Source organism: Takifugu flavidus, chromosome 11, assembly GCF_003711565.1.
Source record: "Takifugu flavidus isolate HTHZ2018 chromosome 11, ASM371156v2, whole genome shotgun sequence".
NCBI classification, from domain to species: domain Eukaryota; kingdom Metazoa; phylum Chordata; class Actinopteri; order Tetraodontiformes; family Tetraodontidae; genus Takifugu; species Takifugu flavidus.
This window is the reverse complement of record NC_079530.1, coordinates 4,562,785-4,584,510: the sequence shown is the minus strand read 5'-3', so window position 1 is coordinate 4,584,510 and position 21,726 is coordinate 4,562,785. Positions and strand designations below refer to the sequence as shown.

Sequence of the window (21,726 nt, the reverse complement as noted above, 5' to 3'; positions counted from 1 at the left end):
TCCAACTCAAACAAGTCAACACTGTTGCTGTCTTTTCAGGCATTTGACTATGAACAGAAGAAGCTGTTGGCAACCAAAGGTGAGGATTAGCGTAAATGCCAGAAGGTTGATCACTGACCTGTTTCATCTTCTGCCACAAAAGAAAACAAAATACAATATTCACAACTTCAGCTATAACAGATTGTGCCAAACTATCACTACAAAAGCAGGTATACTGTATTTTCACGACCATAAGGTGCACTGTATTAAAAGGCGCAGTCTCAGTTATGGGTGCTATTTCTGTATTTAAAACATACATAAGGCACACCGTATTATTAGGCGAATGCTGAAACATACAGTAATGTATGTGACAACGGAAGTAAAACAGTGAGTTTCGACACATTTATTGAACAAAATATTCATTCTTCCGCCACAAAACCATCAAAGTTTTCATCTTCTGTATCTGAATTAAACAGCTGCACTATTTCAATGTCCAACATCCCGAATTCCTCTTCTTAATAATCTGAATCAGACTCACCGACCGGTTCCGGTTCAGCGTTGATTTTGTGAAAGCTCTTACAATACATGAAGACGGTATCATAGCCCATGCGTCTACAATCCACCCGCATATGGTGGCATTACTTGCCCGCCGCTGCCTCATAGTCTTTGTAAAGGAGTGTTCGCCTTCCGTCATCCAGTGTTTTCTCAGTGTTTCTCAAATCTCAGTGTTTTAGGTGCGCCTTATAGTCGTGAAAATACGGTAATAAGAAAGACATGTCAACAGTAGCTAAAACATGTAAGGAGTTTAGAAGATGGTTAGAATTGATGCTTTTTGTTTGTGTCATGATGTTTATGTCATGTTTACATGCAGCCATGCTAAAGAAGCCTGTGGTGACTGAGGTGCGGACCCCGACCAACACATGGAGTGGTCTGGGCTTCTCCAAGTCCATGCCAGCTGAGACCATCAAAGAGCTGCGGAGGGCCAATCATGTCTCATACAAGCCCAGCATGAGCACCACCTATGAGGTCCCAAATAACAAGCCCAAGCAGCGTTGAAGCGTGGATGCTGTAGCACAGTCGGGTTTGTGATCATGTGCATGTTCTTTGCTTTTCTCTCAGGGATCTCCTCTGTCCTTGTCCCGATCCAGCAGCCGCGAAGGCATTGGGAATGGCAGCGACTCTGACAACTGGAGAGACCGGAACGGCGCCGGCAACGGCCTGTCCAGTCACGCCGAGTTCGTCAGCAGTCCAAAAAGGAAACAGAACAAATCTGGTCAGTCCCAGTGCATTATTCATTAAGCTGAAGGAAGCATCCTCATGAGTGGAGGCTTCACTGCTCAGCCTGTGTGTGGTCACCAATGGTTCTATATCTGTTTCTATGGATGGACAGCTGCAGAGCATTACCTCAGCAGCAGCAGCAACTACATGGACTGCATCTCCTCACTAAATGGCAGCAACGGCTGCAGCCTGAACTCTTCTCTGAAAGGCTCAGACCTGCCTGAGCTGTTCAGCAACCTGGGCTTGGGGAAGTACACAGACGTCTTCCAGCAGCAGGAGGTAGAGTAGACTGAGACCATCACTTCTGCATGGTCAGAACGTCAGCTGTCAGAACACTTTAGGCCCTGCAGCAGACGGAGTCATAGCTGAAACTCAGGAGCTTTTAAAACTTTTAGAACATGTAAAACATGAATTAAGCCTTTTCTACTTCCAGATCGACCTCCAGACATTCCTGACTCTGACAGACCAGGATCTGAAGGAACTTGGTATCACCACTTTTGGAGCTCGCAGGAAAATGTTGCTCGCCATCTCAGGTACAAATGGGGCAGAATTATCTGAGGCAGAACCAGCTGAAGCCCTTTAGAAGCATTTGGTTTTGTCATTTTTCCATACTTTGCTGTTATATTCTCTGAACGGAGCAGATTGGTAGATTGATATATGACATATAATCTCTGCTACCAAAACTCTGGTTCTGAGCACGACAGACGGGGCCGGTTGTTGGCAACCGGTAGAAACCATCATCAGAGGCACATTCCTCCAACATGAGCGCAATGTTTTTTCTCCAGTTGTTCCAGCTGCCACAGACTTCCTGCCGATACAGAGGTAGTTCTGGGCTTGGTTCTAATGTGAAAGTTGCTGGTTTCACACTTCATTACTTCATTATACTTTGGGCATCTTCTAATCTGGAGCTGTGAGGCTGCTCAGATGATTCATGGCTTCCTGCCAGGCCTTGTGTAAAGGTTAATAATTGTGAGAGCCTTCATAGGGTTGTTGGTGCAATTTCAGGAAAAGCAGAGGGATTATTGAGGAAGTGGAGTCCTCCAAATCCCGTTGGTTTGGCTTTGGGATTCCAAGCACAGGTCAGCTTTCCTGTCTAGGGCTTCGGCACAAGAACCTGCAAACCACCGTCCACTTTATCGGCTATTTAATGAGACTTCTGTAGTCAGAATAAAACCAGAGTGATGGTGAAGGAAGGGCAGCCTGAACGGATGGAGCATGTCCGCTGCCTCCGGTAGATGAAGGTTTATGCTGACACTGACAGACTACCTCTCATATTATTGACTGAATAATGAATAAGAATTTGTAGAATGTGTTTTTCCTGAAAGCTGCAGAGCAGCTCCAGCCTAGTTGATCCTATGTTGGCTCCTGGCGTCAACTCACAGCAAGAAACTGTGGCAACATCTCCTTTTAAACCTGTCTCCTCTTTGTTCCTGCTCATACTTTCTGGTGTTTTACAGAACTAAACAAGAACCGAAGGAAGCTGTTTGAGCCACCCATCAGGTCCTCCTTCCTGGAAGGGGGAGCGAGCGGCCGCCTCTCTCGTCAGTTTCACACAGACGTGGCAAGCATCAGCGGCCGATGGTAGGCGCCACCCTACCATCCCAGAACCGTCCATCCTGGAGACCAGTATCGTTCCACGTGTCAGGTTTCAGTGCTCGTTTACCTTCTTTCAGCCTCAGCTGAATTAAGCCTGCTCGATAGGCTGTCATTGACGTGACTTATACATATGTGTAAAAGCCATAAATTTACCTGAAGTGCCAACGCAAATGGACGTTTGTTGACGTCAGATGTTTGTTGAGTCCGTTTGGAGCATGAATCCATTTCTGAGCTTACTGTCCAGTATTTCTGTCCACAGGCAGGATGATAAGTACAATCATTTTACACACTGATGCTAACAGCGTTATGCCGTTCTATCAGTGACTTGCACTTTAATTACACTAGAGTTTTGCCTGTGAGAGCTTAACTCCTTAGATTGATTTAATGACTATGCATTTTTATACTGAATAAAAAGCACAAATGTATTTTGTACGAGACCAAATGGAAGCACTTAGCCATAACATGAGGGCGCTGCCAAATGAAGCCAAGAAAACCAACCAAAGGGAAGAGCGAGTGTGACCTTTGTCCTTTAGTTGTGTCTGGTTCACATTCCTCCGAGGTCAGTCTGTCTGAGATTTTATATTTCTAAGCAAATCAGAAAACAATGTTGTACTCATTATGCATTATGATTTTAGTTTTAGTTTTTATTACTATTTTAGGGGAGTGGGGTGGGATGTTTATTGTTAATCAGTTTACATATTTTTGTACGCGTTAATAGAAGTAAATAAATAGGTTTATACAAGTTTTGGTAATTAGATTGACTAGTATGTTCTTGTTTTCGGCTCTTTGGCCCATGGACTGGTGTGGCTGTGCCAGCAGCAGAGATGTGAGTCCAACTTTTTCGGCCTCTCTGTATCAACACTCATCTTTCTCTGTGTCTCCTCCTCAGTTTGTTTATAACGCACTTTCTTTTGTCTCTGGTTGTTAGCGGTGGCCTCTTTTTGGCCTCTTCTCTAGGCCTAAATCTACATGAAGCACTCCTCTGCACTGAGAAAAGGGTATAGTTTTGGCTGTTCCACACCACAATGTCTGATGTGGAAATGTATTGCAGCCATGTCGAAAAAAGGTTTTCCAGCAGGAACTCTTTTGTTAAGAACACTACTATTGGTGTGACTGTATTCGGGGGGGGGGCACATCTGCTGCCAGGTCATTTTCACAGGAGCGCTGGGCTCAGAGATGCACATAAGCAGCCTGAGTTCTGTGATGGGACATGAGCGCACCGATAAAAGTAAATAGAAAAGGGAAATTAGCTGTCTGGCTGAAGTGAGCCTGGTGCCTCAACAGGACGGCTGACAATGTTTTGGTTCTTTTTTTTAAATGATCATAGGGTCTTGAATTTGCTTACAGTGCAATCAAATTCCTCCTTTATTTCTAAGAAATGAGAATGATTAATAAAAGCCGTGACTGAAGGATCTTGATAGAAGTAGGAGTTTAATATACTCTGGAGCTGTGGAGAAGATGCTTCTTAGATCTGCATAATGTGGACATTTATCTTCACAAACTCGACACTCCTTTACTCTCCCACTGTTCTTTCATTCATTGTTTCCCCTCTTCCTCCCATCTGATTTGAGCCATTCTTAACATGGTTGTCAAGGACACCCTAATTCATATTTTGACAAGGTTGCCATGCCAACCAGGTGTTTTGTTTTTTTATGTTTTTTGTTTTCTTTCAAAGGAAGGAAAATGGAGAAGATTCATAATGAAGGCATTGGTTTCTCCTTAGCTGAAACCTGGGGCCAGTTGGCCCCCACTCATTTTGGTACTGCCCTGGTACTGTTGAGCACTGATTCTCCCGGTGCCGTGACTCCTGGTCATTTGTTTGCATCCTCCTCGTTCAGGTGTTTGCTGGGAGGGCAGCAAATCTTCCTGTCTTCTCCAGTGACATGTCTTGTTGCAGTTGAATCTTGGATAAATTAAGGGACTCGAGTCTGGATGTTTACTGCCCTCTTCTCTTTGCCTTTCATAATTTTCATTCTTGTCTTACATTTTATTATATTCTCTGTTATTCCAGAAGGTTTTCATGGAGTCTTTGTACATCAGTTAAATGGTACATTTATAATAAATGTAAACCACTACAGGAAATGTTGTAATCATACAACTGTACAAACTGTACCATAATCAACCATTGTCTTGTGGAATTCTGCACAAATCCTGATGTAAGAAGATCTTTCCAAACCTGTTGCCAAAGCTCTGTTGACCGTAGCGTCTTTTGATGCTCTTGTTGTTTTAACTGTATTACAGTACAGATTACAAAAAAAATTGGAAATGTCTTTTTGGAAGAAAGTGTCAAACAATCCAAAAAATGTTTGTTCCTACATTCAGAAGGTATTATGAAGATAATAAATGTATGCAAAGTCCCACCCTATGGTTCTGTGTTTCTTCTTTTCAGGCCATGTTACTGTGTTTGCTAAATCTCTATCAGGAGAGAAGGAAAATGCCAAGTGTAGATTTAATCCTGCTACTTCCCTCATTTTCCTGTTGCAGATGAACTCTTCTCTAATAAGTGTGTTTTGCATATTTCTACCAAAGACTGTCTGGCTGTCTGAGAGCTGAACCTTAATCTGAACCATAAACATAATCTGCAGATTTAGAAGAGCCAGGTGTTGCACGTCTCTGCCCAGCCTGCCATACAGCCTAATCTGCATCACTAGTGTAATCCAACAAAATGAATGAATGGGTCCAGTTAGTTTGACCAAGGTGCTGCTTTGTTTCTTATTTAACTTGACGGTCAGACCACATAAACGGTGCAGTGTAGCAGAACGGCCTCACGGTGGCAGTATTTGTACTCTAACTCGTCCTTGAGATGATTATGGACACCTTTCATTTCTAAATAAACCACAGACAGCTTTTCCTCAAATGACTGTTGGGAAATAGTGGTTTGAACTCTTAATATCCATGTTGGGCTGTTAAGGCACCACATTCATGCATGACAGCACTGTTGATTGAGGTAAGTGTTGTAATTACATTTTAGAATTAAATGACAATTAAAGCACTTGGAAAGTCCTTTCAGAGGTCTGTTGATAACGCTTTACTGCTCAGATGCTGACACTGTCCTTTACAGAAGCAACGGTGCTGCTGTGATGATCTGTGCTGTGTGTGACTCACTTTCTCTTCCTATCTTATTTTCCCACAGGAGATTTCTGAGTTAAACAGAGGGTCCCTCCATGTTGATACCATAACACTGATTGGATGCATGTAAATACTGGTTTGAGGGGGTGATGGTTAGGACAAATGAAGCCAAAGTATTAATTAGTGTCCACCAACAGTGGCACAAGGAAGCTTCAGCTCTACCTCATTTAATCACTGAAGCAAGTTCAACATTTTATAAGCATTGATTTTGGTGATTCAAATTGAGCTCATGCATTTCTTCCTTCAGCAAACTGGTCTGACAGCACAGTGGCAGCATCACGTGCTCAGGGACAGCTGGCCTCTGCAGGGAAGGTGTAAAGAGAAGAGCTGGGACTTGGTTGCAGTCAGCAGAACTGGCTGGTATCCAGTGGACAATATGCTCCCAATGCCTGATTTGTCTGGCTCATTGTGTCAGTCCATCTGTTTCCCCCTCTCCATGAAGGCAACATGAAGAACACATCATCTTTTGCACATTTGCAGGCCTTTTTTCTACTTGGTAACATGATGGCTGAATGTTTTGTCTCGGGCCATTTGGACATACTATACTAGTACTGTTCAATCACAAACTGTCTGTTTCAAATACTCTAATTCATCTGTCTTGACTCCTAATTTCACTGTCAGTGTGAGCTTGGCCATCATGAGCGTTAACAGCACCCTAACCTCCACCACATCAGGTCTGTGTTGAGCTTTCCTCAGTTTGGTGAGGTTGTTTAAAGTTTTTCCAGGATTCATAACTAACTACTGTTGACCACAGATCAGTGTGTCTGACCAGGAGAGGATCCAGAGGCGAGATCTCTGTGAGTAGCCTGTTAGTGCTGTGACTCTGGAATCCAGAACAGCTCCCAAAGAACTTGACAGGAATTATTTGACTGGAGCGTCCAACCCGAACCCAGGTGAGCGCATGGGTTAGTCGAAGGATTGAACGATTTTACCACCAGGTCACATAGGCGCTTTGCCAGGAAAGTTGAAATCTGAAACAAGTTGTTTTGGATCAGCTTGATCTGTTTTTCCTGATTCCCGTTGCCAGCTGGCCTCTGTCCAGCAGAGTCAGACACTCAGTAGCCTCGGGTCAATGCAGGAGAGGGCATGATCTCCCCAAAGTAACACACATTTCATGCTTATTATTAGTCATGCTACTCTGCTCTAGGAAAGGGATGAATGTGAGGAATGGCGGGTGCTAGGGTGAATTTGTTCCTGTTCCTCCCACAGCTCTGGACATGCTGACGCTAACGGAGAACGACTCTCCCTGGAGGGGGACACGGCTGGGTGGAGACACGGATGGCAAATGGGATAGATGGAGTTCTCATTTGAAGAAAGCCTCCAGAATCGATCAGCCTCGTCACCTCCGCCTTTTCCAACTGAGATGATGAGGGAATGTGGGGGGAGGGGCTGACAATGAGAATTAAATGTAGGATGGCACATACATCAGTGAGGGTCTAGCTTTGAAAATGGGAAGAGTCATGAAGTGAAGGATATCTGAATCTGAATACCTCCGTGATTATAAGCTTGCCAGGGTTTGGTTCTCTGACCTCCAATAACACCCTCTAATCCTCATCAGCGTGAATGCACCACTGACGACTAAATGTAAACGGTAAGCGTGATGGCTGATAAACATATGACTCCCCCCCCCCAAAAAAAAACAAAAAACAAAACCTCAACCCAACGTATTATAATTCATTTGTGTCTCTTTCATTTAGTATTGCATGACTGGGGGATCCCGCTGTCTGCTCTTGGAGAAATAGAGCGACATGGCTTCCCTCTGAGCCGCCGTGGAGGCTGAAGAGGCTGCAGAGCTGCTTGTGTGTGCAGTGGTCCCGAGTTTCCGTGTTTTAGGTTGTGCGTGTGATAAACGGGCGTAGTTGTTTGAGCTAACAGCCCCAAGCCGTGAAACTGGCAGACATGATTCTCCATTACAGCGTAACATGAGCGCCATTAAAATGGAAAAGCAGGGGACGCTCGTCCTGTGTGTGTGTGTGTGTGTGTGTTTTGCCCACGGCTCATTACGGGGTGGTCCTCTCGCACCTGCGCCTCTGTCGGTGGAGGCTACACCCCACCAAACACAGACGGAGACCCTGCTGGAGGAGGCCGGACGCCGGTCTGGTTAGAGCAGAGCATCCCCGCACTAACTAAACTCCATATTCTGCTGCTACACATGCGCACGCCTACTTGTGGCTCAGAGGCGCTGCTTGCATGCACGGAGTAAATAAACGCACTGACGGGTGCGAGTGAAGTTGCTGCATGTGCACGCGTCTCTGCAGAGGCCGCAGTGCCTCAAACTCCAACTGGCGGCTTGTGCTTTCTGCGCCCGTGACGATTCCGCTGACGCGCCACTAGCCGCACCACCCAGGAGACAGGAGATCCGTGCGTGGCGGAGCGGGGTGCCGACTAACTGGACAGCAATCCGCCTTCCTCTCTCATTCCCTGACTGCTGTGATCGGAAAGGTTTTGCGCTTCAACGACATTTAAGGCAGCAGCAGCATCCGGCAGGCTCCTGTGCTCGACATGGAGGTCCCAGGTTTGGCGCACAGCATCAGCAGCCCATTAAGTCCGTGCGAGGGGATGATCAAGGACCTGAGCCTGGACGCCATTCAGCTCTGTGAACGAGACGGTGAGGCTTTTCCTTTTCACACTGCTGCTGATCCTGTTTCTGACTGACTTTTCCCCCATGTTTCACCCTCATTGTGTTGGAAACAAGTGTAGCAGCTCTTGATTAGACGGATGCGGGTGCGTGCGCGGAATAACTGAGCGTCTGTACAGAGGGATGCGTTCTTGCATCAGAGAGGCACCTCATACTGCTCGAAATGCCACAGCTGAAGCATAAAATCGCGGAGACGGTGTAAAGATTTCAGCCCCGCACACAGAGATCATTCTCTTTGTCTCGTCTGGCTCTCTGGTCGCTATCATATATATATATATATATATATATATATATATATATATATATATATATATATATATATATAATTTAAATAATATTTTAAACAGAAATCACCTGTTTTCCTCCTCGTCAACCGACCAAAACTGCTGCTGGCCTCATCTAACAATTTAAAATATAAAAGTTTCATGGTTATTAAAAATAATGTATATTAAAAGTAATGTTGGTGGATCGGCCCAGGCGGCCGCGTCAGCAGCTGTGTTCCCTAGTAGCTACATGGAGGAGGAGACGTCAACTTAATGTGAATTTTAAATGATACTGGAGGCAGGAAAAAAAAGCAAGTCATCTTTAAACTGAGGCTCGAAAATGGCTGCACCCACGTGTGAACAGCCCCATCACAGGTTACCTTTTCAACGAGATTGAGGATTAACTCTGAACCAGAGAGATCACATCTGCTCACCTTCTCGGTGTCCAGAGCGACCACCACTTCACTGGACATCAGCTGGACCAACAGTCCCATCACATAATAACAGTTGTTATTACAGGAGAGGCCCATTACTTTAATTGGCAGCTGTGCTGTTGATCGTGATCTACAGGCAAGCTTGGCTGATTCTGATCAAATGGGTTCGTGTGCTGCAGGTTTGCTAGATAACTCATTTTATTTCTACCAAATTCCTCCAGAACATTCCTGATTGCTTCCCTCTTTGTCCTTGAGGGAGCTGAAGTTCGGTTTCTGGAGTATAACAGACAATACCGACCTTGTGTGCACAACTATTGATAGAAATCATGAAAATTAATGTTTGTGAGCCATTAGTTCTCCTCACTGAGCGTTTTTTTTTTTTTTAAATCAGGTTCTGATGCATTTTCTGCCACACCCGAACATCAATGTTGTTTGTTTGCCTGCAGCATTTCCAGGGAATGCATTTAGTTCAATTCCATACATTCTAAATTTATCTCCAAAATGCAACTCATGCCCCCTTCCAAAAAAACAGTACTTAAGAGCCATAATGAAACAGCCACCTGCTGGGCCGAGCTGGCCTGGTCTGGCCTGGCCTGGCCTGGGCTTGGCCACTCCTGCTGGGCTCACTGAGCATTGCAGCTGCACAATGAATGGCTGTAGTTTTCTGTGTGACAGCAACTGTGTCCTACAGATGAACGTCTACTCTTCATGTCACTAAGCAGCCTCCGCATCTCGTGCAGTGAACAGTTTTACCTTTCAGCTCTTCCTAATCCTGGTGGTAGCTGCAGAGACGATGCTGCTCTCTGGAAGATTAATTTCTGCAGAGTCACGGCTGATGGTGCAGTATGTTTCGGCACATATGAAATCCAGCATCGTCACAGTAAACTGCACCAGGACTCTGATCGAGGAGAGAAGTCCACCCAATTTTCAGACTGATATTCGTATGATTTGTTGGGCAGACATGCAGGACCCTCAACTGTGTTTTGATTGGGAGTAAATCAGGAATCATTTTTGTTTGGTAAGTGTAGAAAGAAGCACCACCCATAGCCCTGATTCTGGCCCACAACTAAACCTTGAAACACTGACTGGCCTTTGGGCAGCCTGAACTCGCCTCTGGACCCTGTGGTCCCTCCTTCAGGCCTCCCTCAGCATCTCCTGCTACACTTCACGCTGCCCTTTGACTACAAACTGAGTAAGAGGGCAAACACAGGATTACAACAGCTCTTTACATTCCGTAATGATGAATTGACCCCCCTCCCCCCAGCTTCGATGACAATCATGACTCAACATGAATGAGCGCTGCGGTGTTGACCTCTGCACGTTATTGCAGACAAGCTAAAATCCTCCTCCTGACAATTAAGAGAGGTTTAGACCTCCCTGTGAGATGGCCGAAGTGCTTTGGTCACTCTCTTCAGGCCTGACTTTCATCCTGCTTGGATGCTCTTCTTTCATCTTTCATTTTCTGCTTCTGGAGTCTCAGAGGGTTCAGCTCCCTCAAATTTACTTGCAGGCGGTAGGAATTGGTTTAGATTTCAGCTTGGAATCCGACTGTTGCTGATTTTATGAGGCTCAATCGAGCTTTAATGAACTGATTCACTTCATTTATAATCATTTTACACCTTAAGCTGCATCTTTTCACCAGTTTTTACCTGGAATTAGCCTGCATCAAAGAGTTACACCAGTATTTTTCCAATTCGTTCAAAAAGACTTTCTACGCTGATTTGATATTTGATGAAGGATATTTGAGACCAGGTCAGCCATTAATACCAGGATCTGTGGAGCCCATCAATGCTGCAGATGATCTTGAGCTCCAGTGAGAAAACCACTGAAACCAGTGCTAAAAATCCTGGAATCCATCCGTAGATCTTTTTTTCAGTAAATGAACTGACCTTTTGATTAAAGTTCCATTAGACTCATTTGCTCTGTTCGGATGAGTTGAAGTATTTTCTTAGCAGGGTTGGGATCTGCTCTGCCTGAGTCAACTGTAACAGCTCAGTAGGACTACACATATAATGAGATGGGCTTACATGGTTCCCATCTGTCTATAGAGCAGGTGCAGTAACCGTAACCGTTGTGTGTCTCTCCCTCCCCTCAAAAAAATCCATGACCCACAGACTTAATGCTACACATTCTGTAAGCATTAATAAACGCGTCTTCTTTCTCGAATACCTGTGGAGTCTCTAAGGGTGTCACAACAGGAGGTCTGTCTCTTTACACTAAGATGATTATTTATAGTAACTCATGAGTAGGACAAGTGTGTGTGATGGCCAAGGGGCTCTGTGTGGTAAAGAACATGTATTTGTCCCCCTGGAGTGAATCAAAGGGCAATTATTTGCTAAAACAAATAAATTAAAGCATCCACTGTAGACAGGAGCGTCGACAAAGCCCAGTTATGGGACAGAGACATGGACCTTCCATCGTCAATCGACTGCTCCCACCATTGTCTCTAATCTATAGACTCCCATTATGTCGTCTACCCGTCCAAAATTCTGCATTCTTGGATTTTACACATGCTGGTGTTTACAGCACAGAGCGTGCACAGAAAACACATTGTTGCTGTGCCAAGTGGGCGTCTCCCTGACCGTGAGGCCATGTCTGGATTCAGCCCAACTACAAAGATCTCATTCACCCATGGTTGGACACTGGGCTGCGTTTTCGCTCTGGGTGGTACGCCTTCACCTCGCGTTGTCACCCGTGGGGATGCATCCTTGCATCAGCCCCACGATCACCTGGGAAATGTAGGAGGACTCCCCCTCTCAGCATGCAGAAATGTTCTTTTAACTACAGGAAACCAGGTCAGCTGCTGTTGTCACGTGTGTTTTACGCGTATTATGTGAACCTGGCTTCATTTCTTCAATCAGCAGCTTCTCAAATATTTAATGCAGCATATGTTCTGAGTAGCTGATGTGTTGCCATGACAACATTCAACATGTGACTGGGAGTTCTTTGTAAAAATAATTTAAAGGCATTCTTCCATCCTATTCAATATTCTATTCCATTTTATATAATGGGGAAATTACTGTAAATATAGAAATATAAATGCAGCTTGTTTGATGTTGTTGTTGAAGTAAAAAGAACAATGTGATTTATCAAAATTCTTTTGTTCTCAACCACACAGGAAGTAAATCCCAGGATGGCGGTGTCTCTGAGATGGAGGAGCTCCCCGTCCCTCAAAACATTAAGATCAGCAACATCACATGTGACTCCTTCAAGATCTGCTGGGACATGGAGCCACGGAACAAAGAACGCATCACTCATTACTTCATCGATCTGAACAAGAAGGAGAACAAAAACTCCAACAAGTTTAAACACAAGGTCAGTTCTTCAGGAACATGATGAAAGTCAACAAACCCCTAATGAATCTTCTTTGTTTTTCAATATTGATTTTGAAAATTGTACAATTTTTATTCTGGAGCATCATTTGTACCAAACATGCAGGAACATTAACCAACTAAAAGGTTGTGTTTTAGGGAAAGGTGATGATTCTCCTGACAGGGCTGATCTAAGATCTGTTTGTGTGTAGTGGCCCTGACACTTCATAAGAGCTAAATACTGTTGAGATCAGCACACAAGCACTGCAATAACCTTCTGGGATGTGTGAAACTCTTATCTCAGTCCTTTCTGCATGTCATTATCTCATATCCAGGACGTCCCCACTAAGTTAGTGGCCAAAGCAGTCCCGCTGCCCATGACTGTTCGTGGCCACTGGTTCCTCAGCCCTCGTACAGAGTACACCGTGGCGGTGCAGACGGCATCAAAACAGGCTGATGGGGACTACGCCATCTCTGAGTGGAGTGAGATTATCGAGTTCTGCACTGCCGGTGAGCAATAGGCAGCCTACATGCACCCTAAACGCTGACACTCCGGCTGCACTTGCCAGCCCAACCAGTCGAGCAATAAAATATCTCAAAGTGAAGGATGGAGGGCAATTTAGAATGGAGGTCAAAATGGAGGATTAAAGGAAGGCTGGAATCTGCATATCTTCTGATGCAGAGGTCAGCTGGTGCAACACTGCTGGCTACAGGCTTAGTGTGGGGGATGGGAGGTGATAGAGATAAGACCAGAGGCTGGCATTCAAAAGAACAGGTTGTGAAAGAAAAGATAGTAGGTAGTAGGAAAGGAGCTGCTTCAGTAAAGGGAAATAGTCACTTGAGTGTAAATGTGGTTGACTGAAACATACCAGTTAGGGTGACTTTAAACGTCTTAAAATGTCCTGCTTAGAAGGGTGTGGCTTGACATGTGCAGGATATTACTGTCTGCCACCAGGAGGCGCTAAAGACGTCAGCTGTACCCTGCACAATAATAATGGATGAAGAACATCATGATTATTGAGATTTATCTAAATTTGTACAAACACAAGTTAAAAATGCTACATAAATGCTTCTGAAGGTGCTGATGTCATTCTAATAGATGAGATGTTCAGGCTTAAGCATCCGATCAGTAGACAAGGCAGCTGTGTGATGAATGGTTGAGAGGAACAGATGGGTGAATGAATCAATCCTTCGTTGTTCAGTCAACACTACAAACTCACAATTAAAAAGATTAATTACTTAGCTTCCAGAAAATCTTTTCTTTTAAGTTTGCTTGGCACTTTCAGTCTGTCCAACTGAATCACTTCTTTATTTCTGTCTTGTTTTGTGACAGAAGTTAAAGTTTATCCAAATGAAACTTGGTGAAAGCTGCTGTTGTGCTCGTGAAAGAGAAAGATAGTGAATTTAAGGTCAAACCTGACAACACATTTGACAAATGGTACAGTGACAGACACTGACAACAAATGAAGCTCAACACAACCTTTGTTCATTTTTCCCGATCATCTGGGGCCCAGACTCATTTCCACGGTGACTGTTTTGCAGATTATTCCATGGTGCATCTAAACCAGTTGCTGGAGAAGGCAGAGGTCATCGCAGGCCGGATGCTGCCTTTCTCAGTCTTCTACAGAAATCAGAATAAAGAGTACTTTGACCACGTCGGGTAGGCAGCATGTTCATCTCCACTTTAGAACTCTGTTTCTGTTTTGTAGAAATTAATAGGACATTTGCGGCTCCTTTGCTGTGTAGGAACAATGACCTTGTGCATTTCTCAATTTAAATAATTAAGACTCAAGTATGAACTTGATGGATTTAATGTGGCAACTTCTGCACAATAACTGACCTCTGTATATACATTAGTTACAACAATATTGCCAGTAATCACTGCTTCCAAGTCTGGCCTTTCTCATAATAAAACATTCACAGTGAAGACTAAAGTGTTCCCTGTCTTATGTCTAATCTCAATAGGTTGCAGTGGTGATTTAATGCATTGCTGTGACAACAACGCTAATAGATATATTATTGATTCACGGATGGGGACAGCGCAGACTAAATGCTTGGAAAACTCATGCGGATCACTGCAAAATCACACCTGCACAGGAAGTTGCAGGTGGTTCTACAGAACCAGGATCCCAGCCATCATAACCTACAGCCCCAATCTGTCGATTCAGTGTAGTTAGAATGAATAATTTATTTCACTCTTCAAGTATGTTTAAATTCCTGCAAGATGATAACAGACAGCCGTGTGAAATAGGGAGAGACAGAGAAGCAAAAAGCTCTGTTGGATTCTGATTTAAACTCTGCCCAGCTTCATTCCTCGGTGTTTCGGGCCATGTTGACGCGCTCGTTAGGACACCATGTTGTCGGGGTCTCACCTTTTCGTACAGAGTTGCTCCTGTTGAGGGTAACGTGACTGCGCCCTCGTGTGGAGAACAACGGTATTGACATGCTCAGAGGACCTGCGGGAATGTTCCACATATTGTTTTTTGTTGATCGGCCATGCATTATTATTTTATTTTTGTATTCAGTTAAATTCTGCTGTCAAACATGATCCAGATTTGTTGGGTATTATTCAGTGACTGTAATTAAGGTTTTCTCTTTTCAAATTTCAGGGAGGTGCAGCAGAATCAAATGCTCCCATCGGTGAAGGACAACAGCGGTAGTCATGGGTCACCTATCAGTGGCAAGCTGGAGGGAATTTTCTTTAGCTGCAATACAGAATTCAACACAGGGAAGCCTGCGCAAGACTCCCCTTATGGCCGTTACCGCTATGAGGTTGGTGCCAACGTGCTCTTCAACCCCAACACTAACCTCTACTTTGGAGACTTCTACTGCATGTATACAGCCTACCATTACGTCATACTCGTCCTGGCACCAAAGGGCTCCAGAGGTGATGACTTCTGCAAGCAGAGGCTTCCTGCACTTGACCTCTCCAACAACCGCTTCCTCACTTGTAAGCAGGATGAAGAGGGTGATGGCAGTCTGGTATTTCACCATGCACAGGATGTCATCCTGGAGGTGATCTACACAGATCCTGTAGACCTGGCTTTGGGAACAGTGGCTGAGATCAGTGGGCACCAGCTGATGAGTCTGTCCACTGTTAATGCCAAGAAGGACCCCAGTTGCAAGATCTGCAACATCAGTGTGGGACGCTAAAGCTGAACGCAGAAGGTGGAGGAAAGGACGGGCAGTGAGAGACGTCCACAATCTGAAGTCCACGTGGGCTGAAGATACAGACCAACACATGCATGAAACAGGTCTACGTCTACAGGACACCGTTTATTTCTCACCAGAGATGATCATTCCCAAAGAGTGAAGAAGACAGAAAGGGAACACATTTATCAAGGCCTCCTTACCTGAGTATATTTACCTTTGATGTAAAGTTTGAGTCATTCCTCCATCCTGCAGAGAAAAACTGACATCTGATCATTCCCTTTAAAATGTACTAACTTCTTGCGTTAAAACATTTCCATGTTTGGTTCTCTGCCTCGTAATTATGATTATATTGTTAAATAATGTCCACTGTGGTGAAAGTGGGCCAACGTTTTGGTTGTTTGTAATTATTTAGCTGTTGTTTTCTAACTTTAGACTCCTTTTTACCTCTGACTCGTGGCGGACAGTAGTGGCGGAGACTGGTACTGCAGCTGCGCATTTGACCAAAGCTGTAAAAACTCCAGACGCGACGTTCCTGCAGATGTCAACAGTACTAATGCAACAGCCCCAAATGTCTGTTACCAAGTCTTAGTCTTTTACTTAACACTTAAAAAAAGCATGATGCAGTTCTGAGCAGCCTGAGAATGAAAGCTGTCAGTACTGTTGCCATAGCAACCTTTTTTGCAAGTCACTATGATTTTATCGTATTAAGTGGAACGAAAAGAAAGTAGAACCTAAACTGTGTTTAGCAAAATAAATGTGAAAAAATATTTATTTTTATTGATACATTCATATATCTAGATAGAATATTCTATAAACCGAAGTGCACAATGTCAGCAGCTCAGAGCTTTGTCAACAAATTAGCATCATACAGGCAAAACACCAACTGGTCAGACGCTACAACTTGCACTACAGCGATGATGTTCACCAACATTTACATTGTTTCTGCATGAAAATGATGCATATCATAGCACAATGTGGGACAGTGAAAATGACATGCACAGATGGTAAAAATCAATATGTTTTACTGCCTTTCAGCAGCATTTAATGCTTTTTTTCCTGCCCACATTAAGGATTGGCAAAGTTGTACTACAACTGACATTTTGGCACGATCAAAGTGCATCAATGTAAAGACGGATGTCTTTCAAAATCAGCAACAACCAAGTTTACCATTCTGGATGTAGCTGTGTGCTACATAACATATACATGCTACATCAGGGTTATAGCAAGATTTACAACAGGAGATGTGTCATTGGGACATTTCCTTACATTTGTCAACTAAATCCAGCAGGTCTCTTTATGTAAAGTGCATCAAATAACCACGAGAGTGAACACCAGATTTAGGGCCTGTTTGTTTAAGCAGCAGTTTTACTTTTAAATTCCCACTGTGAGATTACTCTGCTGCTCTTGGTTGAGTCCTTCGTTTACTCAGCAAGGCCTCCAGCAGACGCAGCTTGGCTTTGAGGTTTTTGTACTGGCAGTATTCGTCTGCCATTGGGCCACGGTCCTCCTTCTGACATGTCCTGTTAATGCATGGAGAGAAAATAAAACGCAATTAAAAACAAACCAACCGGCAGAGAGTTCATATCTGGTTGACGGTCCCTATGTTGCCTTATTCAGACCTGTACAGTGTTGTAGGACAGTATTGTAAGAGAAAATTTACTGTAAAATTGTTTGAAAGACTAACATGTACAGTTCCAAGCAAACATCCATGTCTTTCTCTTTCTTGGGCTCTCTGTACTGTAGTAACGTAACTAAAGTGAGTGTGCATTACACTGTTGTACCATTAGGATGAGATTTCTTTTGTGGATGTTTTTCTTCTTGTAGAAAGCCAGATGTTGCAAACGTATTAAAAGACAAGATGAAATGGATTTGGACATGTGTTACCTTCCAGTCTGCGTGCAGAACTGCTCCTCAAACTCTCTGAGGACTCGGTTAAGCCTGCGCTTCTCTAATCGAGTCGTCCTGAAATGAGCCAACAGTTCTGATCTGAAAATATTAAAAAGGAGTCTGAAAACTTGTGCAACATAAACTGAGTTTAGAATCTTCTCCCAACCAGACCTGGAAGCTTCGTGCAGTTTTGCCACTGTAGCACTATGCAGCTGGAGAGTCTTGTCCTCGTCCAGAGGGGACACCAGAGGGGCCAAAGCCTGCAGGTCAGGTGACTCGCCCGAAAACACACACCTGGGAGACTGGAGCCACGGCTGCTGGGTGGTGCACTCTTCATCAGAGTCCTCTTCTTCCTCCTGTGTCGGCACACATACATTCAGCAGCTCATACGCACGTATGCTGACGATTCTTACCATAATTATAGTCGCAACACGATGCTGTTTGGCTTCTTTGACTCGTGAATAAAATCAATCCCAGCTAGATTTTATTCTTTAGGGTGTACATTTTGTGACACAACTCAAAATAAATCAGAGGACATTGCTTTATCGTTCCCCCAAAAAAAGTTTCTTTATTTGAATTGAATTGAAGAGCCCCTGCGACGCAGGAGAGCGACGTCACAAGGCTGGAAGATACTCCAGCAGTGCTGGTGATAACGCATGGGGCTGCACCGCAAACAGAACGAATCCGTCCATCTTGCGGTAACGTCGTTCCGTATGGGCAATTGAGCCGCCTTTCGGATTTTTCAGTCGCTCTTCGTTTTCTAAATGCGCGGATAACTGCGACTTTACGGTAATAGTGCCGAAACGACAGTAGCGCTGTTTGAATATGTAGAAATAACTAAACTGTAAACTACTGTTTTAACTAGACACATACTAACGACCACTTTCTCTGACTACCTGTAGACTAATTGAGTTTTGATTCTAGTCCTAATCAAATGAAGGTTATTACATGAAAACAGCTTATCTCGAAATAAAGGTTTGTCGTTATAACGTTATATTCCCTTGCGTATCCTCGCTGCATACACGCATACATAAGGCTCATTATGTATTATGTGTGCTCGATGGCGTCTGGAAGAGCCAAAATGTGCCCAACCAACAAGGAAGAACGTGTATTTTCTCGCAATTTTGAGATAAAATCTATTTATTTGTATAGTTATTTTTGCTCCTCCGTAATTAACAAAACGAAACTTTTTACAGACCTATGTAGGTCCTGCTTCTGGCCAGCAGGCGGCACTACAACACTATGGTCGAGTTAAACCTACACAATTGGGCTTCTCATTGCTCTCATGTTTGAGCTTTTGAGTTCACGAGTTACTCACAATGGTCGTGATGACTGTTGCTGCTGAAGAAAGCAGCAGATGTTTGAGCAGGTGGTACCGCTCGTAGAAAGGTTGCACCAGGGTCCACTCCTGTTTGATACTCTGAGGACACACAGATGCTGAAAGCAACTGTTGACCCACTGGAACAAATAGATCCTTTTATCGGGGAGATTCCTACCGGTCGTCCATGCAGACTCTCGAAGTGGAGCAAACACTTCTGCAGGCTGGTTTTCTCCATATTCATCTGGAAATGGGACATGTCCTGCACACACAAGGACAGGACAAATGGCCCTCTCTCCCGTGCAGTCTGTCTGTCAGTGCTTGCCTCCTTGAAACATTTAATCTGATATTATGAATCCTCACATGAATACCAACCTTGACAGCTTCAGGCAGCGCAAACTCCCTCCGTCTTTGCTTTAATCGGTTATTCATGAGGTTGATGGTTTCCTCCATGCTCGGTTTGGTGTTGCCATTGTTCACATGCTGGACTTCTGTTTCTGTCAGTGATGCTTCTCTCTGCTTTGTACTAGTCCTATGCTTTTCACCTGATAAACTCAGTCCCCGCTCAGTTGACTGTGTCAACTTCAGCTCTAAATAAAGACAGAAATAGACACCACGTTAATCCAGCCTTAATTAATGGTTCTCTGATAAACACATTTTATGGAAAACACCAATAAAAAAGTCCAGCTACAACTAAATAAACAGGCAATTATTTAGTCTGTATCAATAATTTAGATAAATATTCTGTAACCAACCTTTGAGCTTCTTCCGACTCTTGATGAGTTCTGTCATCAGTCCAGACACTTCTGGATGTGCCGTCTTGTCATTGTGGGCCGGCTAACAAAACAAAAAACCAAGCAGCTCTTAGACAGAAGTCTCTTTCTGAAGAACTTTCAGTAATATTTGTTCTGTAACATCTTCATGTTCTGTAACATCTTTATGTACCAGCTGTTCTTCCCCTCCTCCAACAGAGGGCGCATTAGACTATCACGATCGTAAGGTTTTAATAAATAAATAAATGCTTGCATCTATACCAAGCACGCATGCTGTTATACCCACAAAATCAGTATAAACTGGGAGTAAACCCATTTGTCTCAATTCAGGACTAAAGCAGGTCCTTTGCTACTCTCACCTTATAGTGCTTTTCCTGTTCAAAATGCTCTTCAAACTGCCTGATCCTCTTCCTCAGGCTGTGAATGTGTCTGTTGAGCACAGAGATGGAGACAGAGCCCTCACCTGGGTCTACGAGGACACTGCTGCGTGCCCTGGACACAAAACCGCAGGTCAACGCTGGGAGATTCTGAAATCCTCCAGTTGCAGATGTTTACGAATGAGGAGACAGCTGTCTTACATGTGGATGTGCTGTGAGCAGGGAGGGGAAGGGGCTGCATCCGGGTCGAGGTTGTAGCGCAGGCTGTGACTGAGGCTGGGGCATCGCGGTGACAGAATAGGGTTGTCCATCATAGTAAATTGAGACAGGAGTGGGGTGGTTGGAGGACCTGGGGGGCTTGGGAGGGTGTCAGTTCCTGAAATTCAAATAAGCAGCAGTGGGGTGGACAGAACAAAATGTTGAGGACATAGAACCTTAATCACACATTTAGAATCAGTTGTTGTCAACTAGGCTTGATCAGAATAGAGAGATGAACTCAAATTACAAATTGTAATTACACTGACAGCAGTGATATCATTGGGCAGCTAAATTACTATAGATCTATAACAAAACAATGCAGAAGTCAATGACCAAAATCATGCTGTGGTACCAGGCTGAGATGGGTCCTTGATGTGCTGATCCTCAGTGTGGGGTGATGGTGGTGGGTGCAGCAGCAAACTCTTCCCTGCAGCAGCCAGGGCTTGGTGTTGGGCAGGTGGGATGTCATGAGATTCAGGGGCTACTGAAGCTTCCTGGGGCCCCAGGTCAGCTTCCAGGGCTTGTAGCTTGAGGGACGGGCTCTGGAAACAGAAGCAGAACATCTCTGCAGGAACACAAGCACAGGATCAGTCAAATCCAGGAAGGTGATGTCCCTGAAGCTGTCTATCATTTATGGAATGTGGCGGCTCAGACAGGAATTTTGTCCTGGAAGTCTTGGTAAAAAGCAACTAAGAGGAGACGAGACATCCACGCTGGACCAGAAGGGGTCAACGAGGTGGACTGATGCAGGTCTGGGTGGGCTGAATAACTTTTTTTTTTAAAACAAAAAAAACCCCCAATCTTTATAAATTCCGAGTCAGTCTCAGCAGTAGGACTCAGCACCAATATCAAATGTGCATATTCCCAGTAAAGTAGAACTCTTTTGTCCAGTTCTGGTTCTGCTAGTGGAAAACCAGCACAGGCAGGTTACAGAAAATGCAAATCCAGCAACGACTCAGATTCTCAACGCACTCAACTGATGAGCTCTGTAATTCCACTAGAGGTGTGCGGAGATTCCCAGCTGGTCAGCTTTCTCAGCGTTTCCATCAAAAATCCCTAAATCCACATGGTTTTTCCCTTTACCGGCATTCCCACATCTGCCGCTTAGCTTCCTTCACATGGATTATTCATCAAGGAGTGGGCGGTGGGAATGCCGCCGCCTCCGCTGCTGCTACGTGTGGTGTGGACGTGAGTGAATGAAGGGGAGGAGAGAAGTATCCTATAAGGCAAGGCGTTTCTATGGCAACCCCAGATCGAACTAAGGAGTAAAGGGCCAGTGGGGAGGGTAGAAGTGTATGAAAATAATATATCGATAGGGCTAAAATATATAAC

The 21,726-nt window shown here is 44.3% G+C and overlaps 3 protein-coding genes across 7 annotated transcripts in view; 2 read left to right on the top strand and 1 right to left on the bottom strand.

Annotated features, from left to right (window-relative positions):
* Positions 1-5,213, top strand: part of LOC130533444 (protein bicaudal C homolog 1-like) — a 37,139-nt gene extending 31,926 nt beyond the window's left edge. For all 3 annotated transcript variants that reach the window (XM_057046838.1, XM_057046839.1, XM_057046840.1), the window contains 6 exons: positions 40-79; positions 851-1,005; positions 1,099-1,252; positions 1,370-1,536; positions 1,691-1,790; positions 2,715-5,213. In XM_057046838.1, coding sequence (XP_056902818.1) covers positions 40-79; positions 851-1,005; positions 1,099-1,252; positions 1,370-1,536; positions 1,691-1,790; positions 2,715-2,842 — 744 coding nt within the window. In that variant the 3' untranslated portion in view covers positions 2,843-5,213. The remainder of the gene's footprint in view (positions 1-39; positions 80-850; positions 1,006-1,098; positions 1,253-1,369; positions 1,537-1,690; positions 1,791-2,714) is intronic.
* A 2,819-nt stretch (positions 5,214-8,032) lies between these two features.
* Positions 8,033-17,649, top strand: phyhiplb (phytanoyl-CoA 2-hydroxylase interacting protein-like b). 2 transcript variants are annotated; one of them, XM_057046843.1, is made up of 5 exons: positions 8,033-8,590; positions 12,436-12,632; positions 12,964-13,138; positions 14,171-14,288; positions 15,238-17,649. In XM_057046843.1, the coding sequence occupies exons 1-5, from the start codon at positions 8,485-8,487 to the stop codon at positions 15,779-15,781; spliced, it is 1,140 nt and encodes a 379-aa protein (XP_056902823.1). In that variant the 5' UTR covers positions 8,033-8,484; the 3' UTR covers positions 15,782-17,649. The 2 variants fall into 2 exon arrangements, with proteins under 2 accessions (XP_056902823.1, XP_056902824.1); XM_057046844.1 differs by lacking the exon at positions 8,033-8,590 and adding an exon at positions 8,998-12,112.
* Positions 16,523-21,726, bottom strand: fam13c (family with sequence similarity 13 member C). Of its 2 annotated transcripts, XM_057046842.1 has the most exons (11): positions 21,372-21,720; positions 20,747-20,936; positions 20,338-20,512; positions 20,119-20,251; positions 19,742-19,823; positions 19,362-19,576; positions 19,165-19,248; positions 18,987-19,088; positions 17,840-18,024; positions 17,666-17,767; positions 16,523-17,301 (listed from the first exon to the last, which is right to left on the bottom strand). In XM_057046842.1, exons 3-11 carry the CDS (start codon positions 20,448-20,450, stop codon positions 17,172-17,174), a joined length of 1,146 nt encoding a protein of 381 aa, XP_056902822.1. In that variant the 5' UTR covers positions 20,451-20,512; positions 20,747-20,936; positions 21,372-21,720; the 3' UTR covers positions 16,523-17,171. The 2 variants fall into 2 exon arrangements, with proteins under 2 accessions (XP_056902822.1, XP_056902821.1); XM_057046841.1 differs by having other exon boundaries at positions 20,747-21,726.

Coding starts and splice junctions, on each gene's coding strand:
- phyhiplb (XM_057046843.1), top strand. CDS start 8,485: ATGGAGGTCCCAGGTTTGGCGCACAGCATCAGCAGCCCATTAAGTCCG. Junction 13,139..14,170: donor TATCGAGTTCTGCACTGCCG/GTGAGCAATAGG, acceptor ACTGTTTTGCAG/ATTATTCCATGGTGCATCTA. Junction 14,289..15,237: donor GAGTACTTTGACCACGTCGG/GTAGGCAGCATG, acceptor TTCAAATTTCAG/GGAGGTGCAGCAGAATCAAA.
- fam13c (XM_057046841.1), bottom strand. CDS start 20,957: ATGTTCTGCTTCTGTTTCCAGAGCCCGTCCCTCAAGCTACAAGCCCTG. Junction 20,252..20,337: donor TGCTCACAGCACATCCACAT/GTAAGACAGCTG, acceptor TTTTGTGTCCAG/GGCACGCAGCAGTGTCCTCG. Junction 17,302..17,665: donor TTCTGCACGCAGACTGGAAG/GTAACACATGTC, acceptor ATGCATTAACAG/GACATGTCAGAAGGAGGACC.